At 40.1% G+C, this 26513-nt stretch overlaps 3 protein-coding genes across 4 annotated transcripts; 2 read left to right on the top strand and 1 right to left on the bottom strand.

Annotated features, from left to right (window-relative positions):
- The first annotated feature begins 1121 nt into the window (after nt 1-1121).
- Nucleotides 1122-24583, top strand: LOC6738630. The gene is made up of 8 exons (XM_016169271.2): nt 1122-1424; nt 14428-14722; nt 16517-16604; nt 17050-17135; nt 18977-19084; nt 20944-21003; nt 22370-22441; nt 22634-24583. The coding sequence occupies exons 2-8, from the start codon at nt 14615-14617 to the stop codon at nt 23216-23218; spliced, it is 1107 nt and encodes a 368-aa protein (XP_016032467.1). The 5' UTR covers nt 1122-1424; nt 14428-14614; the 3' UTR covers nt 23219-24583.
- LOC27208573 lies at nt 20959-22083 on the bottom strand. Of its 2 annotated transcripts, none has more exons than XM_016184150.3 (3): nt 21774-22083; nt 21573-21722; nt 20959-21368 (listed from the first exon to the last, which is right to left on the bottom strand). In XM_016184150.3, exons 1-3 carry the CDS (start codon nt 21981-21983, stop codon nt 21039-21041), a joined length of 690 nt encoding a protein of 229 aa, XP_016032469.1. In that variant the 5' UTR covers nt 21984-22083; the 3' UTR covers nt 20959-21038. The 2 variants fall into 2 exon arrangements, with proteins under 2 accessions (XP_016032469.1, XP_016032468.1); XM_016184149.3 differs by having other exon boundaries at nt 21771-22082.
- A 292-nt stretch (nt 24584-24875) lies between the features above and the next one.
- Nucleotides 24876-26452, top strand: LOC6738629. The gene is made up of 2 exons (XM_016169272.3): nt 24876-25038; nt 25275-26452. The coding sequence occupies exons 1-2, from the start codon at nt 24903-24905 to the stop codon at nt 26408-26410; spliced, it is 1272 nt and encodes a 423-aa protein (XP_016032466.1). The 5' UTR covers nt 24876-24902; the 3' UTR covers nt 26411-26452.
- The last annotated feature ends 61 nt before the right edge of the window (nt 26453-26513 follow it).

Genomic DNA, 26513 nt, shown 5'->3' with positions numbered 1-26513 from the left:
TCGCCTCTTCTCCCTCGCGGCGAGACAAGTTCAATGCCGCCTTAAGGTCCTTGTCAGCCTGCCATCTAGTTTGATATTAACTAATCGATATTTATATTCCCAGCTCGCTGCGACCGCTCCTGCAGACCTTTCATATTCCTCGCTCGTCTGTTTTCCACGAATTGGAATTTGCATATGACACAGGAGCTGTGGACCCACAAAAACAAGGAGGCGAAAGCCTGTAAGAACATTGGAACGAGGCCGAAGCGAAATCGCCAGTGGCAAAACACGCTGGCCTCTTCCATCACGCTGGTTTACTTTTTGCGATGGCCGGTATTTCCGCTTCCGCTCAAAATGCACACCGAAACGTTCAATTGCGGAGCCAGAGGGAAAGTACAACTTTAATAATTTGTTTTTTGTAAGTGAACTGTACGTTTTCCGGCACACTCTGAATGGAAATAACTTTTTTTTCCGAAAAATCCAATGTTATTGGAAGTAGTAACATCAATATAATTCCATTTTTGAAAACTTTTATTATGTAGATAAATAGTGAAGTAGAGAAAACAGATAGCCAGCTCGTACTTTAAGTTTTTCTCGTGGTTTATATTACTCTTATCAGATAATTTAACAAAACCCTTGCTATAAAACAAAGAAAAGACCACGAAAGGCAACCATATGGAACCGTCAGAAACCAAAACTCACGTCGAGATAAATTGAAGTTTATTTGCTCGACTGCTTGCGGCTACTGCACTTTTTCCAACTTTTCTTCTCCTGTTTTTGGCAGACACTATTTGCTCTTCTCACCTGCATAATTTATAAGCTAGAAATCATTTGCATGCAGTTTCCCTGCACTTTGTTTGCCTCCGTTTTCCGATTTTCCTTTTTTTTTTTTTAGCAGGAAGCGTGGAACACAAACTGCCAAGAATGTGAAATGTTTGTGTTTGACTTTGGCTTCGATATGTTGCACTTAAAACAATTGACGGCAAACAGGGGGAAGGTATCCTGTGATTTGGTCTAAACATGAAAACTGGTCAAAATATTTCTCTTCCGTTCGTTTTTCGATGCTCTCGCCAAAAGGAAAGCTCGTCGGGAAAGCTCCACTCGGATTTTCCTTATAAACGTAGCGCACTGATAAAAACTCGAGCAGTTACCGTTTCGGTCGCGTAACGATAGCAGCAAAATCCGAGTGCTGCGTTCGTCGTTAAAATCAAAACAACCAAAAACAACAATACCGAATATATGAAAGTAACAGTCCATAAAAGAGACGAAATTCTCACTGCAACTTGCCGGTAAAAAGTGCGAATAAGCCAATTGGATATACAATTAATTTTGCGCGGAGAAAAAAACTGAGCGGAGCAAACAGAAAGTGTTTTCGTAGTGCAAAGTGTGAAACTCAAATAAACTTTAAAATTGGTGAATTAATAAACCGAAGCTCCACAAATGAGGTAAGTCAAAAGAAGCGTAAAAAGAGCTATTGAAGCTGAATCAACTTAAAAAACGCCAGAGGGAAATTGCTAATTAGGAAGGTAACAAATGCTGAAAGAAGAAAAAGTTTTAATGGGCAATAAGATAAAATTAAGCAGCTTAAAAGTAAAAGTGTTAGGATGTTTATGGATTAACCCACAACATATTCACAACCCAAGTAAAACAGTAAAGCCTTCACATAGCTAAATAATCTTTAGTTTTTTACAGTTTTAATTTGAGGACTTCAGCAACTGTTATTCACTTCAAAATCACTTTCATTTACTCTTCAAAATATACAAGTGCAAAATACCTTTTCATTTAAAAGCTGATATTCATGCACTCCTGCCCTTAACACTCGTTCAAAATTCTGCGAAGCGTACCGAAATCACATACAGAAATCACTCAAAAAATGTTTTATTTCGTCTGCCTCCATTTCACAAAAAAAAGAAACGGTATAAAATCCCAGGGGGAAGTGGCAATTTAACGGCAGTTTGTACCCAGACAACCTTTAAAGCCCCGCTTCGACTGCCTTTAGCCCACTCCGAAATGGGTCTTTTGAGTTTTGCAGCTACTGTTGGCCTGGTGGAACGTATGGGCTTAAGTTAAGCACGCAGGACCAAGGTCGGGATAAAAAATAAATTTGGAGCAAGAAAAGTAAAAGCGATGCTCAAGTGGCACGGCGCTTAACACAAATTAGACGCACTTAATTACGACCCAAACAGTCGCAGCGAGCGGTGGTAAAATGTATAAAAAATATTATTGGAACCACAACCGAGCCAACATCAGGCAACATCAGGCAAATATATTTAAGCAGTTCACCAGAGAGAGAGAGTGGTTTAAGAAGTGGCTGTGGGTCTGCAGGAGGGTACTTCCAATTTCGGGCATTCAGAAGTTGCGGCTTAAAACTCAATTAAACGAATTGGCAAAAATTTAATTACAATTTCAGTTTCCTTTTCGTTTTAAAGGAGATCACCAAGGACCCTTCGCACTGAAAAAGAGCCAGGAAAAAAGAGAGGATGGGCGGTGCGGAATGGGGCTGAATGGATGCTAGATAGACAAGGCAGCGGGCGAATTGTTTTGCCAGCTGCTGGCAAAGTTCATAAAAAACTAATAGTAATGCAAACTGAAAACAATTAACTGCGTTTATGAGAGGGAAATGACTCAAGCTCAAAACACTTGGGATTGAAAAGAAACTTTGATAATTTAGCTATCGTCTTAATAAATATATAAATATATAAATAAATAAATAAAACCCAAACTTTGATAATCAACTTTCAACATTTTACTTAAAAAAAATGCATTGCCTAAATGTAATGCTAAATTTAAAAGCTAAAGGTATTTAATATATGAAGCTAAAACTTTTAAAACCATACAATAAGAGCTCATTGAAATTTTCTTGTATCGAAATAAATAGTGGCTAATTACATATTTAAATTTCGAAAACTTACAAGTCTGCCCACCCGTATTGGCCAACCAAAGTTTTCCCGCCCGAAGCTCAACCCTTCCGCTAATGCCAACAACTTCGGCAACAACAACAGCCATTTCCTGTTCCTCTGGGCCCCAAGTTAGCCACGTTTTATCTGCCGAACAATAGGCTCATTAGTGGAGCAGGCCACACCAACGCAAATGCGCCACGCCTCTTGGGCAAACTTTTCTTAATATCAACGCTGGCTTCCGAAAAAAATACATTAAATAATATTTGCGTTGCCAGTAAGTTTTAGGGGCAATTAATTCGGGTGGGGGAAACTTTAATGACCGGGAAAATCCCCAGTGAACTTACGCCATTTGCCATAATTGGAAATGAAAATATTTATTGAATTATTCAGAGCAAAGTCCAATGCTCCAGATATTACAAGTTCCGCAATGAATTCGCATTAAGAAACATTTAATTGAAGGCAAGTCTAAAGCTTAAATTTGTTAAAGAAGAAGGTTTAAGCACGGGGTCCTTGGGCCGAAAACTTTTCCATCAACTCAAGAGTTGGCCCGTCAATCGCAATTTTCAAGTAGCGACAAAGTAGCGCAGAATGAATATGCAAAATACTTCTTTGGAATAGACTCGACTTTCAGCGCCTGGAAATCCTTGCCCCCCACCCCCTCACCCTTTGGCAGCAGCCCCCGAAACAAGTAATTCCACTTTATTTAAGTTTTTTCCTCGACAATAAACCGCTTTCGACCAGAAACGGATGCCAATGCGTTTAAGTTTAGTTCAGTTCTGTTGGGGCTAAAAAAAGTGCGCGAAAACTGAATCAGAATGGAAATCAAGAAAAATGCTTTGCGGACTTGCAACTATACTTTTTCTCTCTGGGGCACTAATAAAAATAGCGTGCAAAAGTTTTGTCTTCAGCACTTTCTTGCACTAAAGTGCAAATCTTTTTCGGAGGGCTCAGCGAGTCCTTAAACAATGAAAAGGGATCAAAGTGTCCTCGGCAGAAAATCGAAAGCCAAAGTAAATGCACCTCACATTCAATTTAAAAATATACGAAATAAATCGAATATAAAGCATTATGATCTCAGAGTAAAGAAGCATAACGTTTTCTCACTTAAGGGGATTTAATAAAGTAGTTTCACTGTTCCTTTTGCGTTTTAAACACTTCTGAACTTAAAAAACCATAAAGAAAGCAGCAACAAAATAACGACCATGAGTTTCAGGATCTTAATTCTTGACAGCTCTTTGTGCACTTAAGTTTTCGAAACTCACGCAGTGCTGAGAATGTTGCGCATACGCCGCGTGTGCCCAGCTCAAAACTGACATAGCTTGGCACAAGCAGCAATAAACATAAAAGCCCTGGCGATGAAACACAAAAAACAATAAATAATGGAATAAAAGTCTAGCCAACAAGGCAAAGAGGGCAGTCTGGCATACCCCGAATAGAGTCCTCGAAAATTAAGGAAATTAAATATTTACGTATGAAAGCAGTCGGGGAAATTACGCATAGTAAATTATAAAGAGAAAAAAGAATTTCTGCTCCAAGAGGAAGTGGAAAGTGGGGGTCCTGCCTTATTACCACAGCCCTAAGGCAAATATTTTGTCCTTGCCCACCACACAATCACCAACACACACTCCCATCACACACACCACACAAACACACACACACCACGGCCATTAATTTATTTTTATGCCAGGCATAATCTTTTCTGCTTGCGGTATTTTGTTTGTATTCATTTGCATCTTCTACACAACTCCGACCCCCCAAAGGAAATGTGTACGTATCATACACCACTCCATCGATAGTGTGCCAAATTTCTTGCGTGGCGACAAACCAGAGAAACAAAGGCCAAGTTAAAAGAAAAGGCCAAAAGAAAATCGCACACTTCAAAAAAAGCTATTAGCCTTCCTGAGCAATTAAAAAACTTATAACTTAAATTGTTTATTACGCCATGTTGCTAACATCTTTTGCACAACATGTGCTACCAATTGGAATGACGTACTAACCAACTGATCAAATGATATGATATGTTGCTTATCAATAAGCTGTAGATAAATATAAATCGAGATAAGTACAAACTAATGACGATATTGATGGGTCCAAAAAAAAGGTGATAAGTAAGTAAGTATTTAAACAAGTATTTTTAGAGACAGGAAATACTTTTGGTAGAACAGAGATGGGTGGCTTGCTTTTCTCTCAGTGCATTAACGAATCCAGTGGAGATGAGAGGAGGAATTGGCGCCTTTAATGATTTGCCTTTGCCCACAAAGAAGATGGAAGCGAGGGCATGGGATTGAGGGAGTCTGGAGGTGCGGATCTGGAAAGAACCAAAAATCTCCCTCTTGGGCATCCAGCCGAAGCTACCCCGCCATCCCAAGACCGACTTTCAATATCTCTGTGTATATTTCGGCTTGTGAGCCATTTGAATACGTATGCATACTTAATTTGCCACGGCTTTGCTTCTCGTCCTTGCTCAAAGGGCATGGTGGGTGAAGCGGGGATAGCCGGATACGGCGAATGAATACTACATTATTGATTGGATATTTGTGCGGGAATTTAATAAAATATGCAAATTCCCCTTTTTTTGTGCTCCGCACTCAATCCGGAAGGCGAGACGAACCACTGTGTCAACGATTGAGTGTCCCTTCGTCTGGACAGGATTCAAATGTGAAAGGCGGTGCCAGTTGAAGAGTTTTGGGATTAATTAAGAACCTTTGCTGATTCAACGAAAAGGTCATGATATGGTCCACTTAGGAAGCAAAGAAAGCTAAATATCAAGTAAAACAGAAGAAATCTTTAGCTCTATACAACCAATCAAAGAGTCTTCAATGAGTTGTAAGATGATAGACCACAGTAAATGTACAAACCAAAATTAGTTTTTATTTTTTATAAAATTTGTTTTAACTGAACATTACCATTTATTAACTTTATTGTGAAAATACACATATATCGAAACCTAATCAAATGATAAACGGCCTAGGATATGCGCGAATTCCACACATATTAAGCTAAAGTCTAGTCAAACTTATTTTGCCATGTCTCATTAAGTTTGTGATGGATCGATGACATAGGTTTCGCTGAAACTCCCTGGGATGCGGAAATAATTCAATTTTGTTGCCGAAATTCCAGGAACAGATGCGAAGTATTTCCATTTCAAAGCTGTAAAAATCTAGCCAGACATCTCATCCTGCCTGTTTTTTTTGTTGGGTGCCCGCTCATAAAACAAACCCATTTCTCTGACAAGGTCATCAAATCAGACGGCGGTCCCGAAGCAAACAGGCAAAAAATACGCCACAATTGTTTCACGGCAACATCAAAAGAAGACGTCAAATAAACCGAAATGTCTTCAGCAGCCGAAGCAGAATCAAAAAGCCTGGCCAAAAGCAAATAAAACAGCGAGGAATGAAGGCCAACTTGTTTGGCCGAAGGTTGTAATGCCCTTGGACCTTAGAGCCTACCTTTCAAATGTATTAAAATCATAAATACCACCTATTACTTAGATTCGCCAAATATGAAATGATGGAATTTATAGACGTTTTGATACTAACAGAGAAAACCAAATGATAATAAGATGCTAATTTTAAGTCTAATGTTTCTCGATTTCAATGAGTCATTGTTCTCAGCTAATTAAAACATTTTTCTAGAATAATTGTAGGCTTTGAGTTGGTATCAAAGTTTACACAACTTCAGAACACTGTTACTTTAGTTCTGTGCTGGAAAACAGCAAGAGTATTGGGGTATCAAAACATCAAGAAAAGTAGCAATAAAAGCAAAACAGCAAAGAGGCTAAAACAGTCAAGTGAACAACACGTGGCCTACATAAAACCAACGAAACTTTGCAGGAGCGAACTGAGCAAAGTTTCGGGTAGACGACAATTGCCTGCAGCTGCAATGTCGGTCTTATATATATAGTTATATATATATAATGCCAAATCAAATACTCACCCACTTGACTCGACTGCCTCGCACTTAATCAGTCAAATTTTGCGAGGAAAACGGAGCAGCTGGCGACAGGCAACTTTAATTGGCTTTAGCTCGCACTTGTTCACAACTCACAACGCATAAATTAAAGCATAATCCGAATTTATGCAGCCTCGCCGTTGGAAATGGTGAAGGAGCTGGTCTCATTTTTTGGTCTTATGCTTTTGCAATTAGTCTAAGTGGACTTTAATATGTCAGTTGTGTGCGGACTCAGGGAAAAAGTGCTCCAAGTCATTTTGCGGTTACCGAAAAGTTCCCACAACTCAGCTGAACTGACTAAGCCCAACTTTGCATTTGGCCCCAACAAGTTGAGTGGAGCAGGGGGTTAACACTGGTGGGCAGGAGGGCAGAGGGATGGGACATCAGTTGACAGTTCCATGACGCTGGTGGCCTTGTCATCCTCTAGTTTTGTGGCAAATTTTTTGGGCTCTTCTTAGGCTCGGGCCCAGAAGTCTGTGATAAACTTTTTGTGTTGTCTTAAAGTTTTTTAAGTTTTTCTTTCACGTTTTTCTGGCTGGCCCGGGAACATAAATTTGCGGCTTAAGTTGGGACTAAATTTGATTTCAAGAGCCAGGCGATTTCTATTTGCTTTAATCCAATTCGAAGAAGGATAACGAAATTGAATAGAATTGTAGAAAGGATTAGAAAAGTATCATTGCAGAGCGGCTTTGGAGTTCCTCTTACAACGAATTATTAAAACAAAGTGTAATGCGCTTAATCCCGCAAAGATCTTCTGGCGAACCGAGGGACAAATCAAAGTAAGAGCAGCCCACTTCCTGGGATCACAGCTAGACCATCAAATTATTATCCCCTACCTGTTGCTATTACCAATTTTACTCCACAGCCTGCCCAATTTGTCAGCAATGCCTCCTGCCGTCTTACCTTTTTTTATTTTGGGCCATTCAAGCACACAATATGCAAAAAGAAATCCAACGCAACTGCGGCTTATGTGCCGTATGCGCAATTTACTAACTCAGATAGGCTGGCTGGTCTAAATGATAGCAATGTGCTCGGCTCGCCGGCAAATTATGCAAATGCTGCTGCTTGAGCGTCGTGGCATATGAGGAAGCCATATTACGCATACGCCGAGTGTTCCATTAAACACCCAAGTGGGCGGGGTGAGAAAGGGGGCTGAAAAGGCGGGCCTAATCACAAGAGACCTAAAAAAGTCGAAGGGAAATACGTTTGGCCACACGCGTTTGGTTTTATTTTTTGTCTAAAAGAGGCAAATTTAATAACAGCAATCAACTTGAGTTTTAATTAAATTTCTTTTTGCAAAATTGTATCTTACATTCAGATTTATGATTTGTGTACTCATGTGCTTATAAATAGATGTGGAGAGATTTGAAAGTCATGTTTGAGCGTCATGTTTTATTATAATTAATATGACTCACGAACTAACCATTAAATAGTTTAGCTAGATAATTAGATAAATCAAACTGGGTAATATTAATTTTAATGAATGATAGCTTTGCAAATCAAGCAATTAATTTCAAAATTAAATTTAAATTAGCATGAATGTGCTAACGAATTAAGCATCGTATTTCAAATAAATGCCAACAAATTAGAATCATATGTTCAAATCAATTTAATAATAATTTTCTATGCCTTTTGGCTAAGCCCTTCATTGAATTAAGCGTATTTTATTCGTTTATTTATACAGCTAAATTGTTTTTCCACAAATTATGGCATAGGTTTTCCCAATTCTTTTGAGTTAAGGATACATGTACTGCGTTGTTTATTTTGTTTGGCTGCTTGCGAAAATTCAAAAATTGCCGGATTTCCTGTTACTCACACTGTGCGACCTTCGACCTCCGAGGGGAGCAAGTGGAGCCCGTGGGGAAGACTTCCGCCCATTTTGCCACACCTCCTAATCGAGTGTGCGTGCGACGGCAAATCGCAAAATGGCAAAATGGCAAACTGGCAAATGGTGAATGGCGAATGGGGAATGGCAACCGGCAATGGAGAGCCGTGTCAGCGATGGCGTCTGTCGACATTGCCAAGTGGTTTCGTTACGCGTTGTTGGCTTCATTTTGTTAACTTTCACTCGTTCGCTGTGTTTACAAATTTAAAAATTTGTTTGCGTTGGCTTGCCCTTGCCGGAAAAATGGAGGCGGTGGAGTTTGTGGGTTCGCCATCATAACTCAGGAGTCTCGGGAGTTGTGGGGGGGGACTTTTAAAGAAATTGTTTTTACCGCCGCCCCATGGACGTCAGCATTAACCTAGTGCACGAGCGATCCTAGAGAGGTGTCGTGACATTGTCTTTACCTCGCCTAATAAATGGTTTCATTTAATCAAAGGTCCTTTATGGAGCACGCATCCCAGGATTTACGGCTGTTTATCTAAGATGACACCAGGCAAACTGGCGGCGAAACTTCCATGACTGTTGATGATCCGAGGTTTTCCGTTGGATAAACTTTTGGCCCTTTTTCGGGATTTTGGCCGTGCGTCTGCGGTTGACATAAATCAGCATTAAAGCTGATGAAAAGTATTTTTGGCTCATCTGTATAATGGGTTCTTGCCTTTACTGCGGCCTGACTTTTGAATTCTTTACTTTTTTTTTAAGCAATTAAGTGCATATATTACGCAAATTAATTGCGCTGCTATCTGAATATAAAATTGGGTGTAGGAGAAAGTTAACATTTAATTTGTGGTTAGTACTATAGTACTAAAATACTATGGGCCCAAGATATGTATAAATTTCATCTTAATAACACAATAATCTAAGCCATTAAGTCAGAAATGATCCGTTGAGATGGTTAATAAAATAAATTCTGTAATTACTAAGCACTTTATCTCCGCTTTGCACATCTATCTAAGCTGATAAGCTAGATATTTCATCTACGTCTTTGTCCTATTTAATTTGCACATAAATTTTGGCCAATTTCTTCATATACTCGTATCAAAAATAAGCTAATAACATCTAAAGGAAATAATCAAGGCCATCAGCAACTTTGTCTGGCATTTGGCCAATGTTTGTCCAACTATCTGCGGTTATTTCGGATTTGGCTTTGGGGTCTGGACAATGTTGACCATTCGGGTCTTGTGTTTTGTATTTGAAATTGTTGTTTGCCATTTTAAGGCCGAACTGTAAATGAGATTTTTCTCACATTTGCTTTTCCCATCACTGCGTTCCTTTCCTCTTGTTTGCCTTTCGCCTCTGGCATTCTAATAGTAATTTTATCTAGTACTAAGGCGTGGAGGGGGGAAATGGGGTCTTAGCCAGTTTTTCAGTGTGTCCAGTGATTACAGTCCAGGGTCCGTAAGTCTATAAGTAATAATCAACTTTTGTGGAGGGCAGCGAAAAGGTTTCCTATGACAGTTCCTTGTGCAGAGCTGTTGCGCAAGAAAAACAAACAGAAAACTTCAATTACGGGCCACGAAAATGGGGGGGAAAATTGAAAGCCGTCTAGAAGGGGAAAATGAAGGCATCTCAATAAATGGAAACTTTCATTTCGAGCCGACAAAGGAAATATCTTAGTACACGGACAGAAATAGAATAGGGATTAAAATTCAGATTCATATTACTCACGAATAAAACAAAAATTTATTAAGAAAGGGTCTCGCAACTTAATACAATTCAACTGAACTGTGTTAGTAACCTTATTTAATTCCCACGGTTTTTCTCTGCATGTACTGGGATAATTGGTCGTTAGTTGAATAAATATTGCTCTTAAAGTTCTTTCGCAACAAGGCTTAAAAGCAATTCCATTGACTACACAAATCCTTTGCCCAGGAATTTCTTTGCAAGGCAGGATTGCTAACCCCGAGGATTTCCAATCTGTTTCCATGCTCCCACTCTGCTCCTCCTTATCCCAGGCCAACGAAATCCTTTGACATGGCCAGCATGTCCAAATGCTGAAACATTAACTCAACTAAAGAACTTCATTATGTGCCCTGGTGCTAATAAATCTTTTGAGTCGTTCTACCTTTTGACTCCTGCTAGCAACAATGAATCATAATGAGTGCTCCACGCTGGCCAAACACCCGACAAGACAAAGGAGCCCTTGGAAATCAACATTTATACGCCCCCTTGTGCCGGCCAAGGAACACAACCAAACAAAAGTCGGGCCAAGAAAGCTAAGCTGTGGCCAAGTCGTAACATTATGGCGTGACGGCCAAGTAAGCAATAAGGCGTAGCATAAATTAGCCGAATAAACAGAAATGAAACAAAGGGCGAAAACAACTTTAATGTTTGTTAAGCAAATATTATCCCCTGCCTGGGGGTTGGTTTTTTGGGGGGTGGCAGTGGGGCTCCCATTAGAAGTTGCCCCTCCGGTTATGTTACACACGTATTTGCTGCTTTTGCCAAACCCCAAACAACAATGAAAGGTCTTTATGTGACGATTATCTGAACATAACCCAGGCACAATGTGCAATTAAATGTACCATCCGACGTCAGTGGGCGTATAGCCTCCTTTTGCCAAATATGACACACTGAAATATATGGTCGCGATTTACGGCACAGCTCAAATGAAGCTTGTGCCTTCACTTTGTTGGTATCCTTTTTGGCGGAGATTGCCTATGTGGTAGGTGATAAATTAATATTAAGGTTTTCAGAACAGATTGGTCACAGAAATAATTTCCATTGATGTTTTGTGCTTACTTTAAAACCATAGCTTTTTATAAGCATTCAACCATTTCAACTGAAAAACTGTTTGTTTACTTAGCTTACAATTTATTTGCTTACTGGAATCCTGCAACAAAAATTTACAGATAAATAATAGTACATAAATAAAAATGCTAAGCAAACACACATTTATTCGCTTACAAAAATGCTAATTTATTTTTATTTAATAATATACAAAAGTTACCCTTTAGATAAGATAGGCCTGTAAAAACAGACTTCCTGTTAAATACCAGTCAATCAAATAGCGATGACCAATGAAACGAAAACATATTTAACATTGTTAGCAGCAAACAATAAAATGCCAGAAAGCAAACACACAATCTCTCAATTATTCCTAATTTATTGGGATTTTATGAACAGCATATGGACCGACTGCAATATATCTTTGCCGGCCCCAAAACCCATCGATACCCATCGAATCGCCCACACAGATGGAGATGGTAATGCGCTTAGAGTGGATCCCACAACCGCCGAAGTCATTTCCATGCATATAGGCTCCCCTCAGAGGCTTATGTCCCCAACCACCCTTCCCCACAATTCAAAATATGGCAAATATATATGGGGAACCCTGTCTTTTGCAATGGGGGAAAAAAGGTAAATATGATGTGAGGCGCCTATTGAATGGAATTTGTTGACTGGCGTCCTTTTTTTTTGAGCGCCTTTCCCCACCACAAAACCTTCAAATCTGTCACAGCTGCTGTCACACACTGCAATTGGAAATTTTACTATTTCTCCTCATGTGTGTGTTTTTTTGTGTAGTTATGCAACATTTTTGGTGCCTAGAACGACGTTGCGTGTGTAACGGAATCAATCATATGCCGATATCGACACAAACAATGCGGCAAACAATGCGAAACAAAAAAAAAAAAACGTCGAAACAAAGCCCAAAGTAATGCGATATTTTTTATTGATTTTCATTGTATCTGCCCCCTGCGGAAAGGTTTGGCGAGGGGGGGCTCAGCTTGGGGCACCGATATGAAATGTACTTGATGTCGGCAATACGCGGGCCCACTTGACTCCGAGCCAATGCCTTCGAAATGCAAAATGCAAAGTGCAAAATGCTTTTAAGTGTATACTCTGCACTTGGTTTTATAGCGAAAATTCTTTAAATTTAGAAATTGGAAGAGCTGATAAGCCCAAAAGAACGGGGTCTCCAAATGCAGTGTTATAAACAGACAATATAAAAAGTATTGTAGACTTTTCAAAAGATTATGGATTATTCCTACACCACCAACAGTTCCTCATTACTGAGACGTATTATTTCAAATTCTAAATTTGAGAAACAAAGGGGTTCATATTCACAATAAACTGCAGGTTATGCAAAGGACTTGATTTTGCCGTGCATTGTTCTGGCATTGTTATTTGGCCAACAATTTTTGTGTTGGCCTATTTTCTTAGCTTTTTTACGTTCACATAGTCCTGTGTTTGTGTGCCGTTGGTTTCACATTTGTTGCTGATATTTTATGACACTGCAAACATTTTACAATGTGAATTCAGTTTCCACGGGACGGGAGTTCTAGTTGGTACACTTCTGACTAAGCAAGTGTGTGTGTGTGTGTGTGCCATCCATTCAATATGCTCAGCAGAGCATTACATGTTTCTATGGCGCGGTGTCCTTGCGAGTCCTTGCCCCTTGACGCCCCTCTGAATGCGTGAATATAAGTGTGTTTACACGCAGTGAAATGCGGGCAAAAGTGAGACTATATTTTATTTTTTTATTTATTTTTTGAGGTCAATTGTAATGGGTTGGCACAAAAGGGAACCAGTTTATACACTATCAATCATGATTCTCGCTGCTCGCAGCCTCCACTGTAATTAGTTAAGTAGTAACTAATTGAAAACATCTTAGAGATTTGTTTGGCGTTGATTAAGTAAGTTTTCGGACAGCCCATCAAGTGATATTTGTCAAAAAACAGACAATTTCGTGGCATTTGCTGCGTGTATTTTCTTTTTCCATCATTAATTAACCAAAACGCTCCTCGAATGGCTTGAGTTTCTCATGTTTGGCCTGTCAGTTGATTGCACAAAGTGAGGGTGAAAAACTCGCGAGTCTGGCGAGCAAATGCTGAATAACTTTGCCAGATAGAGCAGCAACTTAAGGCAACTTAAGTGCTATTGTTACTGATACACAGAGTGGAAAATTGATAAAAATCGATAGTCAGATGATTGAGAAGATTTATTTAAAGCCGTCATATTTGCTGGCCTCCAAGAAAATAGTTGCAACGAAATGCTCAACTAGTTTTGTATCTATAGTATGCTTACCCTAAGATTCAAGTTGTTTAAGGTTAATCTGGGATTTAATAACCAATCTCAATTCGCTGGTTCATCATCATCATCAAATCATCTTTGGGGAAACTAAGTAAGTAGTAAGTGAGGATTAAACAAACAGATTCTAGAGAAGAAGGCACAGACCAATTTTTTTCTTGAGAATTTATATCAAACAAAAGCACCTCTTATTGAGCAAAAACAAGAGAAAATGCTATAGGCGACTTCCTCGACTAACAGATACTTGTTAATTAGCTACTGGGAGTATTAACCGGAAATTTCAACATAACTTTGGCAAACCGATGGAGATTGTCATAAAAATAATAAAATTAAAAACATTAAGCTTAAAAACCAACAATTCATAATCGTTTTCAAAAATCTACGCTTTTTGCACGCTACATTTTTTATTTTTTTTGCCGACAATTTAACACAAAGTCCTTTGCATTCAGTCATGAGATATTTACACTACGACAATCATTCAAGTTGAAGAAATTGTCCCAAATGAAATGCACAAATAAAATAAAATATATGCTCAATGTCGTATGGCGTATGGAAAATGTGTAAATATTGATTGATTTTGGAAAAAAAGGGAATAAATTGCTGCACGCCATGCCAAAAATGTCCTCACTCACTATACGCAAATGACTTTAAAAGCTTTCAATTTATCTGGCATTTTTTCAGACGAACCACTTTTTAATGGAAGCCACCGGAACGAGGATAATAACCAGCCCGAGGGAACCAATCCCATCGGCCACATGATCGCTGCGATGTCCACGTAATGAAAACGCTGCTCGCAAAATTGTCGTGCCGTCGCTGAGCGGAAAAACTGGCCAGGAAAAGGCCAATAATAAAAAATAGGCAACGGAAAATGAAGTCTGTCATTCTATATCCATATGGACCGCTAACCGGCGGCACACGTTGCTGTCGCATGTTGCATGCCAAAAATTTGGCCATAACAAGTGCAATTTACACAATTGTAAGTGTTTGGGGAAATGGGCCGCAACACAGGTCGTATACGCAACGCGGACAAGTATATAATTTGGTTCTCGTTAGTGGAAAAATGTCAGGTATGAAAGCACAAAAAAAAACACGAATTAAAACAGGAGCACGAAGCCAGTAGTAGTAGTGGTAGTAGCTGGTATAATAGTTGCCTGTTAATTGTGGCACAATTAATAGACAAGTGTCGTTGGCCAGGGTTTTTCTGCAACCGTTCTGAATGTGCCGTGGCGTACTGCAACCACATTATTGTTATGGAGGGCATGAAGGATGAAACACAAGCCGTAAAAATGCCCTTCGAGCGAGAGTAGTTTTGTTAGTTTGGGTGGGTAGTGCTAAATAATAAATATGTTTTAAGTCACTTAATGTACTTATTTTGAGCACAATCAGTTGAAGCCCCAATCTTCAAAACCTAAAATGTTGATTCCCCACGACTTATAGCATCATCAAGCCCTTCTTCTGAAAACAACAATAGGGAATTGTCGAGTACCTCGACTAGCAGATACCCGTTACCCAGCTTAAAGGAGTTCTTTCCTAGAACTACCATGCGATTACAAAATTACATAAACCTTTTGTAATGATAAGCAAAACATAGTATCACTTACGATTATTAACATCTTAAAGGACGTAAACGACTATAAGCGTTTGTGTCTTTTATACCCTTGTACTTTACAAGTGAGGGGTAGCTGATAGACAAAACGAGAGCAAGTTGCAATCGCTTCTTTCATCTCCAGACTGGTGGCATGTATAAATTACAATTACATGATGCTCGTTATGGCTTTTAATTTATGTTAATGGCAAAATCGTGCTTGGGTTTTTCCATATTATTTGGTACACTTCTTCTGAGGACAATGGGTAGCTACAGACAATTACAAGAAGTATAATGCAATGCAACTTGGCGGCGAACAATAGACACACTACGCCCGTTGCAATGCCAGTTACCAACTCGTGGCGAGTAAATTAGTTTTTGTTTAAGCAGAGAACTTAAGTGTCTGGCTTCTGCAATTAGTGCTGTATTTTATGGCAGTTACGGGAACAACCTCGGACGTAACAAGAGAGACTTCCCCCATTACCCCATTTCATCCTTTGCAAGGAAGCCCTACGTGTTTAGCATAAACCTGAGTTAAGGGATCGCAGAGACTTTCCTGGGGTCAGGGGGCTATTACTGGGAGTGCAGTCACGACACATAATGGATGTATCCTAAGAGCACGCCATTTTGCATTTGATTATCACAGTCCTTGCTCATTTACTGAGCCACGCGACTCGCCCACAGGAATTATCGGTTCTAGGAATTGGTATCTCATTACTTCAGCAATTTCGCAAATACTTAGTAGCAAAAAATATGTATTATTTAAGATTTTTTTATAAACTTAATCAGACTGAAAATGATTATTAGATGTTTCTTCTACTGCGTCCTTAAATGATATACAAATTTCCAGAACTTGTTACCCTTAGCTCGTTCAGTGAAGAGACATCCGAGTCGTAAACATTTTCACGGATTAATTAGCAAAAAACCCGATTCAACGCCTCAGACCCTAAAATCATGTTGGGTTCAGACCCGTTTAAAAGTAAAAACGTGTTTGCAAAATAAAAACGAGAAAGATTTAAATTAAAAAGGAGAGAAAGAGGTGTAGTCAACACATGAGGGTAGATTTTGATGACCCATGAACCATTTTGTATGCGGGTGCACACTGCGTATGCTTGTTATGTGCGCCAAATACATTTTCCATATCTCTGGTAACTCATTTATTAATTTACGCCACATTTCTTTCAGAATATATCACTCCTAATCGTACTGATATACTCGTGGCGCATAAATGTCAATATGCACAAGTCGGCCGATCTGCAGGATGTCTACTACGGTAAGTTCAGAGTTCTGGCCATTTTGGGTGCTAATTAAGCACACAGAAACTTGTACGAGCCAAGCCCCAAAGCGGCAATAAACCCGAAAACCATAATAAATAGGGCCATTTAAATAAATAAATTAAACTGAGATGAGAACGGTGGCAAGTCGCTCACATATTAATAAAGTTGGTTGGCATGAATGCATCACAAGCGCTATATTTATATGAAATTTGAATCATATGATAGCTAAGCATTTTATTTTTGATAGATAGATCTAAATTCAAGTTGTGAAATGTTACTCATACCGTTGGCCAGTTAAATTACACAAATTTATGAATTTTGACTTTATGAACAGTTCGTCGGCATTGTAATATGGTTGTAACTTTAGGAACAAATAGGAATTATGAATTTTACTCTTTATTGAAATAAGTTTTAATATTCGCTTTTGTTTATACATTGCAGGTGTACAAATAGCATATTTTGCCATAATAGGCACACAAATGTCCATGATACTGCTGAGCATTGTGTTGATATTTGGAATATGTCGGGTGAGTTTCCTTGTTTGATGCATCGTACTTTATACTATTAGAGGCAATAATGGTACACCCCAACGCACCACTACATACATATGTATATATTCCCCCCTACATCGAAATACTCAAAATCAAATATCCGCAAATTTGGCGCATTGTGCCGTCAGAGCCTTTGAGTCAGGAAGTGTTTACCCAGCAAACAAAGCACATTCAAATGTAAATTACTGAAAGCGGTCATACCGCGTTGCTTCCAGAATTCTAATATGATTTTGTTGGGCGCGAAATGCTGCACATGGGGTGCCAAAAGTACACTCAAAAAAATGAGGTTAACTAAAACTAGAATTAAAAAGAAACATTAATCATGTAATCAATAATGTAATCGAGATAGACATAAAATGTAATCTAGTTCAAATAAAGTAATGTAACACATTAAATTTTTTCTGGAATGTGAGGCCTTGAACTTACTAATATATGGCACAAGTTGAATATTAAACGTTCTATGTAAAATTTGTTGTATGAAAGGGAACCCCTCTAAATGCGAAAAACCCAGCATTCCATCGACAGCGGCATGAAAATGTGGACAATTTGTCACACAATTGGCACAGGAATGGGATTAAGTCTGACTGACTCGTCGGGAACCGAGCTGCCAGGACCCTTGACAAGGATTGCATAGACCGAGTTCAGTTCGGGTACATTTTGTGGAATTTTTTCATTTTGACGCTGACAGACAAATTTGGAACGCGAATTCGACGAAAATGAATGCCATCGTTGGCGCTGCCCAGTGCGAATGGAAATGTAACCAAGTCCGCTAAATGGTCAAATTAATTGCAGCTCGCTAATTGGCGCCCTATTCTTAGACACTTAGGCCAAGAGCCCGCAGCAGATGGCCATTAAATAATGCATAGAGCATTGGTTCTTAATTAGGCTAAACGAGCGTTTGGACAACAAATGTGGGAGGGGAAAGAGCAAAAGTTTTGGACAACATTGCGGTTGATAGCCAATATAATAGCCAAACAATTCATTATTGGACTCTAAGGACTCTTGCGGCTTGACATTAATTTCAGCATTCCGAACTCTGCAAATAAATTGGTTGATTAGGTGAATCGTTAAATAAAGAAACCTTAATGGGTTTCTGCCTAGAAACTTTTGTTTAAAACTCTGGATTTTGTTTAATTTTAAGTTGAAAAACGGAATCAATTCCTCGGTTATTTAAACATTAAATGCAAATGCAACGCAATCCATTATGTAATGAGTATTAAAACATCAACATTTATAATTTAATGATTATTAAACTAAATCTCTCAAAATAAACATATATTTTCAAACAAATATTAAATTACACAAATTGAAAATACTAAATGTGCAGCTCAATCAACTAAACTAATAATTAAATAAAACTAGCTTGTAACCATAGTTATACTCATTTCACAAATTCCCTTTACTACAGTTACTTAAATAGAATGTTCGTTATGGGATTACGTGCATTTTCAAAAATTAGGCAAGCATTATAGCCCATATTAAAATGTAATCCGCTGGTAAAATACATTTTCATGACCCCACAAAATTGCCATGCAAACCGCTGCGGCCAAAAACTGTCAGCTGCACATCAGAAATTCCCAACGTGCTCAGCAAAAATTTTAGCACATTGAAAAAACCCCAAAAAATCCAATCATGGCGAGATAAATGGCACCGCACTCACGCTTTTTTAACACCGACATCCTGGCAAAATTTAGAGTACGGCCATGAAATCAATACCTCCAATTCCATACAGGTACTGGTTTCGGTGGCCCTTTTAGCTTTATTTTCTAATGGCAATATATTCAAGGTGCTTTCGGCTTTTTTTCGTCCTTCCACAGGAGAACCCAGGACTAATTGTACCCTGGATAATTGGCTATATAACATTTATGGCCCTGGAAGCTGTCGCCATGGTCTACTCCAATGTCCTGCGCGACCATGTAAATAAGGTGAGTGCTCCTCCATCGAATCCCCGGGGTGGCCAGGGTGAAATGTTTTTAATGCATATCGAAGATGTTTTCATAGCGCAGTGCTGGGGTGATCATTTGTTTAATGGAAAACATCTCACACAAAGGATTCGGGCCCATCGGGAGATCCTTGTTGCATAAGCAGACTATCAATTGCGCCGCCGCTCGGCGCACGGCATAAATCAATGGGCTTCAACTCGGCTAAGGCAAGCAAATAAATTACAAAAAGCCGTCGAGGACAACAAATCAAACCGAATCCGTTACATATGTAAAAAGTTGGCGGCTTCCTCTATGCTAAAGTCAAACAAAGGCGAAGACCCACTGCTGTGGGTTATGGTCGGAAGTTGGCGACAGTTGAATGCATTGCCGGCAAGAGGAATGAATGAACTTTCCAAGTAAATGTAAACAGAAATCCATGTGCAACAGGCTCTGGGCTCGGAATTGAAAAGGGGGTAACAAAGGAAACCGGAAACCGACACGGAGACGGAGATGAATAGACAACAGGCCACAGATGTTCGATTTGGGGCAAATGGGAAACAAAAGGGTTGATTAAAAGTCGAAGGCTTCTCAGCTTCGGAGAAATATTTAACTTATCATATGTCGTCTTGTCAAAAACATGTTGAAAGGTTTCTAACTTTTATTCCGAGTAAATGTCTCTAATTACTTAATAAATACTTTATAAAATTTAATTCAAATAATTCATTTAGTTCTTAATAATAAATGGCAACACAACTACGTATTAGTTTGGGAAATGCATAGTACTTCTAGTACTTTTAGGTTTTCCTTTGGTGCTTGAGTACTTTAATCGAAATCCTAACTCGATCTGCTTATGCCACAACCAAAGTGCCTTCCCAAACGAATGAAGCGCACAAAACTCGGCTAAAAAACAGAAAAGGGGGCATAAACAAGCCCCGCACATAAAAATGCAGAGTCAAACAGACAAACAAGAGCCCACTACACACTCGCACTTAAAACAAGCGACAAAGTCAAAGCGACGCAGAGGGTGATGGAAAAAGGGTGGGCGTGGCGGAAAATCGGGGGAAGGGAGTCGGAAAACTCAAAGACCACCCGGCACCCGGGCACAGATACAAATGTATCTGTGTGGATATGTGGATCCATTCTATCTGCACATATGCAATGAGTTGGGCATTTTTCTGCACCATTTTCCTTTAGTATTTTACATTTGTCTGTGTCGTGCGGCATTTGTTTTTGTTGTTCGGCTTTTTCTATTACGAACGTGTTCAGCTTTTCTACGCTTTTCGTTTCGTTTGTTTTTCCGGCTGGCCGGGGGACACGAAAAGTTTTTTCTCCCGGAAAATTGTCACCTCATGCATAATTTATTGCAATCCAGAAGGTACAAATTCATTTTTCTTTGTTACAGGAATCACTAAGTTTTTGGATTTTCACTAATTTGTTGTCAACGCTTTTTTCTGCAATTTTACAATTCATATGCGCAGGACCTCTAACTTTATGAAGACGTACTGCACAAATTATTCTAAGCTTACGCTTAAAACTCGTTTATTTTCAAACAATTAAAAGTGCCTCAAAGTGGTTTACCACTGAAGGCTTCCACTGAAATTTGAGATTTAATTTATGGCGCTGGCTAAACCGCTTGAATTAATTTAATTCGCTTCTGTTCAAAGTCAAACTTTCCATTTTCACGCTAGAAACTTTCCCTTCGCCCTCGCAAATTGCTTTCCAAAACAGAAGGCAGCCAACAATTTTCGCAACTTTATTTTCAGTTGTTTGTTCGACTTTGCGGGCCAACTGCTCGTGAAAAATGAAGATATATTCATAATTGCATAAATGATATAAATGTTATAATCTTTTCATTTTTTCAGCAATTCGACGCAATGTGCAAGGCCGAGGTGGCATTCTTTATTGCTCGTGCGCTGATAAATGTAAGTAACAATAAGTTAAGTTAATATATTAAAGACTAGAAGAGTGAATGATATCTGTGAACAAACGAAATTAATTTTGGATATATAAGATTCCAATGGCCTTTTACATATTTGAGTAGAGGATTTATGAATTTCAAACAGAGCCTTAGGTTTTCTGGAACATCCCTTGCTAAGGCAGCGGTAAATGACCTCATAGCCAGGTAAACTAGACCTATAACCAGCACATATACAATTGCATTTATTGTGGTCCGGGCTCGAACATCACCCTGGCATCTGAAGTGTCCTTTAATGGTCGCAGCAGTCAACTTGCAAACAAGTATCCCCAAATGGACACACAACCAGGGAGTCATGTGATGAGGTGAAACCTAGCGTGAAAAATTAAAAAACATTTTAAAGTTGCATCTATAGGAAGATACAAAATATACGTCGATCGTAAGACCTGGTTTTTGTATAAATTTGTAGCATACGTTTAGGCATCTAAACTAAGTATCTAAGTTTCAGTAGCAAGAAGGTGTGTTAAATGCATATCTGATCTTGGCTAAATCCATGTTGTTCACACAACCACTTACCAACAAAGCTGCATACAACAGATGCGTCCAGATATTGACTTGTATAAATGCACCAGCCATTCTGATTCTTCTCCTAACCTTTTGATTTCCGGATCTCCCGACACCCTTTTTGGTGCGGATTGACATCGTAAACTGGATAAGGCTATGTATCTATGGGAAAATCATTTTAAATTAAGTTTCTAAATTTTCGTAACCTACCACTCCATATAGACTCAATATGAGCACGAACCAATAACATATGGGATAATTGGGCTTGTCTAGGTATTTCGCAAAGCAGCGCCTCACAATCCTCAATTTCCTGGACTCCAGAAAACTGAAGAAACCTGATCTATCCCGGCAGGCATCTGCAATCACATCGTAGGAATTTCCCAGAGCACATAGGCGGGTTTTAACTGGCGTTAGTTTAATCATACTTCAAACTACGCGATAGAAAATCAGTATTCGTAAAAAAGTACTATATGATCTCACACGAAATTTCTGAAATAGTTTGAGCGTTGACACGTATTGAAAATTAATACAAAGCAAGGTTGGAAGATGTTTTCCCATTTAGCTTACGCATCAGTCAATAACAATAGGGCCTAATTCCCTTTGCGCACATCCCTCCCATGGCTTAATCAATATGTGTAATAAATAATTTAATTACCAGCTAAGTCCATTAGTCCATTTAGGCGGCATAAAAATGTTAGCTCATGTATTCCTAGGGAAAAAGTGCGAGTGTGTGCGAATGTATCTGCGGAGTGGGATTTTATCTAATGGATATTTATGGTACCCAATTTGTTGCATTCCCTTTCGAACAGGTGTTGGCCATGTGGGGAGTGCTCCGCTTCTACAACTTGGTTCGTTCTGGAATCACATGGCGCGGACCAGAGGTAGGTCAATTAACAAATAAATATCTTAGGGACAACATAAGAAGTTACAATAAAATTTAAAATTTAATTCTTTGTCCGTTTGTTAATGAAGTTTATTTCTTTCCTAGGATAAGTACAAATCCCACCAATAGCGAGTGTTAATTCATTAGCCTAATCATTTGATATCCCCTTTCCATTTATCCATTTCTGCAGGCCAAGACAGCCATCTTTGCGCCGATGTACAAAAGTGTTAGTACGAACAAGCCGCACTCATACACCTACAGCAAGCGGTCAAGGCGCCGCCATAGCATCGATTCGACTTCCGGCGGATGCTGCGCCATCTTCGACTTCGATTTCGAGTACGACGATGATAACGACGACGACGACGATGAGGCGGCCTATGGCGATGGTCTGGATACGGAGGACGAAGTGGGCTACGACTACGATGACTACTACGATTACTACGACGACGACGAGCTGACGGAGCAGCAGCACTTGGGGCTGCAACAGGACGATGGCGACTGTAGCATGTTGGGCGCTGGCCGGGCAACCAGATCGCGCTCCAAGCCAAGATCCGCTGTGGTCAAGGTCAGGGGTCAGCGGAGCGGAAGTCGCCGCACCAACAACAACATCCGCAGCGTGCTGATCAACAAAAGGCACAACAAGTACAAAATCGCGCGGCCCCAAACGCAGCTGGAGGTCATCAACGAGTCGGAGAAGAGCGCGGGGAGCGGCAGCGATGAGAATGACTCACTTTTGGTGGCCTATGACAGCAGTTCGTCGCTGGCGTCAGTTTGACATTGGCCGCCATGCAAATCGGGAACCGGAAATGGAAATGCAGCCGTTGGGACAACGGGAAGTGATAGAGCCAGTGGAACAAATAGCGGTGGAAAGTGTCATAACAGCGCCTGCAACTGCAATGGCAACAACACCGGAAGCGGAAGTGAGACCGACGACGACGGCGATCCTGACGAGGGCCAGCATCTGGAACCTGAGTGGCCAAAGGGCCACCGCTGCCGTGGTCAATGTTGTGGTCAGCGTCAACGCCGACGTCCACTGCGACGCGTCTACTGCGCTGTGAATCTGTCCATCATGGGCCTCCTGGTGGCCGTGGAGATCTACGCCCAGATTGCCATATTCCTGTAGATCAAATCACTTCTTTCTCTGAATAAAAATGGGTCTTCCCATGGCCAAAATCATATAATATAATTCCAAGGGCCTTTTTGGTCCACAAGGTACATTGCAATAAAGAAAAATTGAAACACACTTTCTCAATGCCAGCAGCTTTAAATGTAAATAATATAGATACAATATCTTCAAGTAACTAAAACACAGATCTTTTCTCACTCAAGCTACAGCTTTCACAATATTGCAAAAACTCAAATGCTATTATCTATGCCATGGACATATAAGGATATGTGTTAAGTTTAAGGTTCTATATGACTTGAAGTAACCATTAAAGATCCATTAAAAACAAACATTTTCTTTTTTAAGATTTCTGCTAAGTCATATTTCAAGAATTCCAAAAATTCGAATCAGCTTAAATACCTAAAGCCTCTTACAAAATGTAACAAATCTAATGTAAATACTTCATAGCAAAATGGTCCGTATAATAAGAACAATAATAGAAATAAATCTAAATGTGTATAATTTAAAAGGCTTAGTGCATATCCAGAATAAAAAAAAAACACATTAGCTCTCCAAGAGATAAAATTTTTATGTTAATAACCCAAAGTCGCCAGTAATAAGTTAACAAATAAAGGACACTTTATTGCGCAGCCCAAATAAAAGCTTTAAAATCATTACGCAAAATAAATCGCATGTCTACCCAAAACCAATAAAAAGGCCCTAACAAAAGTAACAGAAACAATAAGAGTACATATTAAAGAAAATAAACAATGAAAGATTTAAATGATTGCAAAGTGCTAAGGAAATTACTTTGTAAATACTTCCAGCTATCTCAAGTTGATGTCAGTGACGTACAAAAATTGAAAAAGCAAAATAAACCATATCTATAAATGTTGTATATATAGTAAGTAATCTTAAGTACAGTTGCGCCAAAAAAAGAACACTAGACAGCCAGTTTAAAACTAACCAATAAATGTGAGTTGATATGTATACCTTACGATAAAACCATAATAAACCCTTGATATTTGTGAAAAAGTTCAGCCTTCATTATTGAGCGATAATCAAACGTGCTGGGCACGTGAAAGAGAAAGAAGCTCCACACGGATCGCAGCTATTTAATTTGGGCCACACTCGGGAATCCGCCTAATCATGGGGGCCAAAACTAATTAAATGATAATGCCGGCGGTGGGAAGTTAGCAGCCGAATCTGGGGACACGTGAAGCAATCAAAGCATCAGCAAGTGCCGTTATCAACCCGCAAACATGGTCGCAATCAGGGGAATCTAATCAATCATCGGACATCCAGTTGGTTTAAAAGCACCCGGCCTTCCCGAGGGCCAAATCAGTTGCGAAACATGAAGTGCCTAGTGTTGATTGCCTTCAGTGGCCTCTTCTTGGCCAGTGCCCAAGCCAGAATCCTTCCCGCGGAGGATCTCCTCTGGGAGCTGCCCGAAGTTCCGGTGGCGGTCAACGAGATTGAACCCAGAGCAGGTGAGTGAGCAGGAAGGAAACGTAATTTAATATATTCTTACATTTTTGGACATTTAAAATTTAATGACCGATTAACTTGTTTAATTAAAACTTACAATTAAGTCTAGTTTAACAATAACAAATATTAAAAGAATGGGAAATATTCTCTTAATTAAAATACTGATTTAATTACAATATGTATAATTTAAAATTCCTTCTACATTTATTAATATAATTGAAAATCTTCTTCACCGTAGCTGGTTGTTCAATTAAGATCCGCAGCTCTGAGCTGAAGGATCCCCAGCCCCTGCTGATCAAATCGGGCACCTCTGAAATCGTTGGATTCTCGGACACCGGCTATGTGGACGTGGACAAGGACAAGACCATCGAGTTCCACTGCACCAGCAGCCTGGCTTCCCCTCTATCTGGAAAATCCGTGACCGCCAAGTGTGTAGGTGGCACCACCTTCAAGATCGACGATAAGGAGCACGATCTGTCCGCCATCAAGTGCACATCGTGGCCTGCTTTTGTGGGCAAGAAGTCCGGATCCAGCTGCAATGGTGGCACCACGCTGATCAAGGTGGGCTTTGAGCTCTCCGGCTCACGATTCGCCACGCAGTACGAGGTGTGCTTCAACGAGGACGAGGAGGTGACCAGGTACGTCTACCATCGCCTGGAACCGGGAAACAACTACTATGCTACCGGAGTGGATCGCATTACCTTTGGAGCCGGCGGCTATTTCGCGGGTAAGAACGTGGACAAGCTATACACGCAGGCTGTTCAGAAGGAGACCATCGACAAGGAGCTGGACATGGATTCATCCCGTTTCTTTGACTCGGCCAAGAACATCTTCCTGGCCCGTGGTCACATGGGTGCCAAGGCTGACTTCGTGTTTGCCCCGGAGCAGAGGGCCACCTTCCTGTTCATCAACGCTGCTCCTCAGTGGCAGACCTTCAATGCTGGTAACTGGGCTCGCGTGGAGGACGGAGTTCGCGCCTGGGTGGCCAAGGAGAAGAAGCACGTGGAGTGCTGGACGGGAGTCTGGGGTGTCACCACGCTGCCCAACAAGAATGGGGAACAGAGGCAGCTCTATCTGTCCCACGATAACAACGGCAACGGTCTGATTCCAGTTCCCAAGCTGTACTTCCGAGTGGTCATCGAACCATCCACCAAGAAGGGCATCGTTCTGATCGGCGTCAACAATCCCCACTTGAGTCTGGAGGAGATCAAGCGGGACTACATCCTGTGCACGGACGTCAGCGACAGGATCAACTGGATCAGCTGGAAGAAGACGGACATCACCGCCGGTTACTCCTACGCCTGCGAGGTTCCTGAGTTCCGCAAGAAGGTGTCGCACCTGCCCGAGTTCTCCGTCAGCGGACTGTTGGTCTAAACTGGTTATGCTTGAAAAAATAAATACCTCCTAATAACGAAACACTTTGATTTGACTGTTGGTCTAAACTGGTTATGCTTGAAAAAATAAATACCTCTTAATA

This window comes from Drosophila simulans, chromosome 3L, assembly GCF_016746395.2.
Source record: "Drosophila simulans strain w501 chromosome 3L, Prin_Dsim_3.1, whole genome shotgun sequence".
Taxonomy (NCBI): Eukaryota; Metazoa; Arthropoda; class Insecta; order Diptera; family Drosophilidae; genus Drosophila; species Drosophila simulans.
Note: the sequence above shows the minus strand (reverse complement) of the source record. Positions and strands in the feature narration are given on the sequence as shown.

Coding starts and splice junctions, on each gene's coding strand:
- LOC6738630 (XM_016169271.2), top strand. CDS start 14,615: ATGAAGTCTGTCATTCTATATCCATATGGACCGCTAACCGGCGGCACA. Junction 17,136..18,976: donor TGATATTTGGAATATGTCGG/GTGAGTTTCCTT, acceptor GTCCTTCCACAG/GAGAACCCAGGACTAATTGT. Junction 19,085..20,943: donor TGCGCGACCATGTAAATAAG/GTGAGTGCTCCT, acceptor TCATTTTTTCAG/CAATTCGACGCAATGTGCAA.
- LOC27208573 (XM_016184149.3), bottom strand. CDS start 21,983: ATGATTAAACTAACGCCAGTTAAAACCCGCCTATGTGCTCTGGGAAAT. Junction 21,723..21,770: donor TATTGAGTCTATATGGAGTG/GTAGGTTACGAA, acceptor ATTTTCCCATAG/ATACATAGCCTTATCCAGTT. Junction 21,369..21,572: donor TGTTGTATGCAGCTTTGTTG/GTAAGTGGTTGT, acceptor TTTTCACGCTAG/GTTTCACCTCATCACATGAC.
- LOC6738629 (XM_016169272.3), top strand. CDS start 24,903: ATGAAGTGCCTAGTGTTGATTGCCTTCAGTGGCCTCTTCTTGGCCAGT. Junction 25,039..25,274: donor CGAGATTGAACCCAGAGCAG/GTGAGTGAGCAG, acceptor TCTTCACCGTAG/CTGGTTGTTCAATTAAGATC.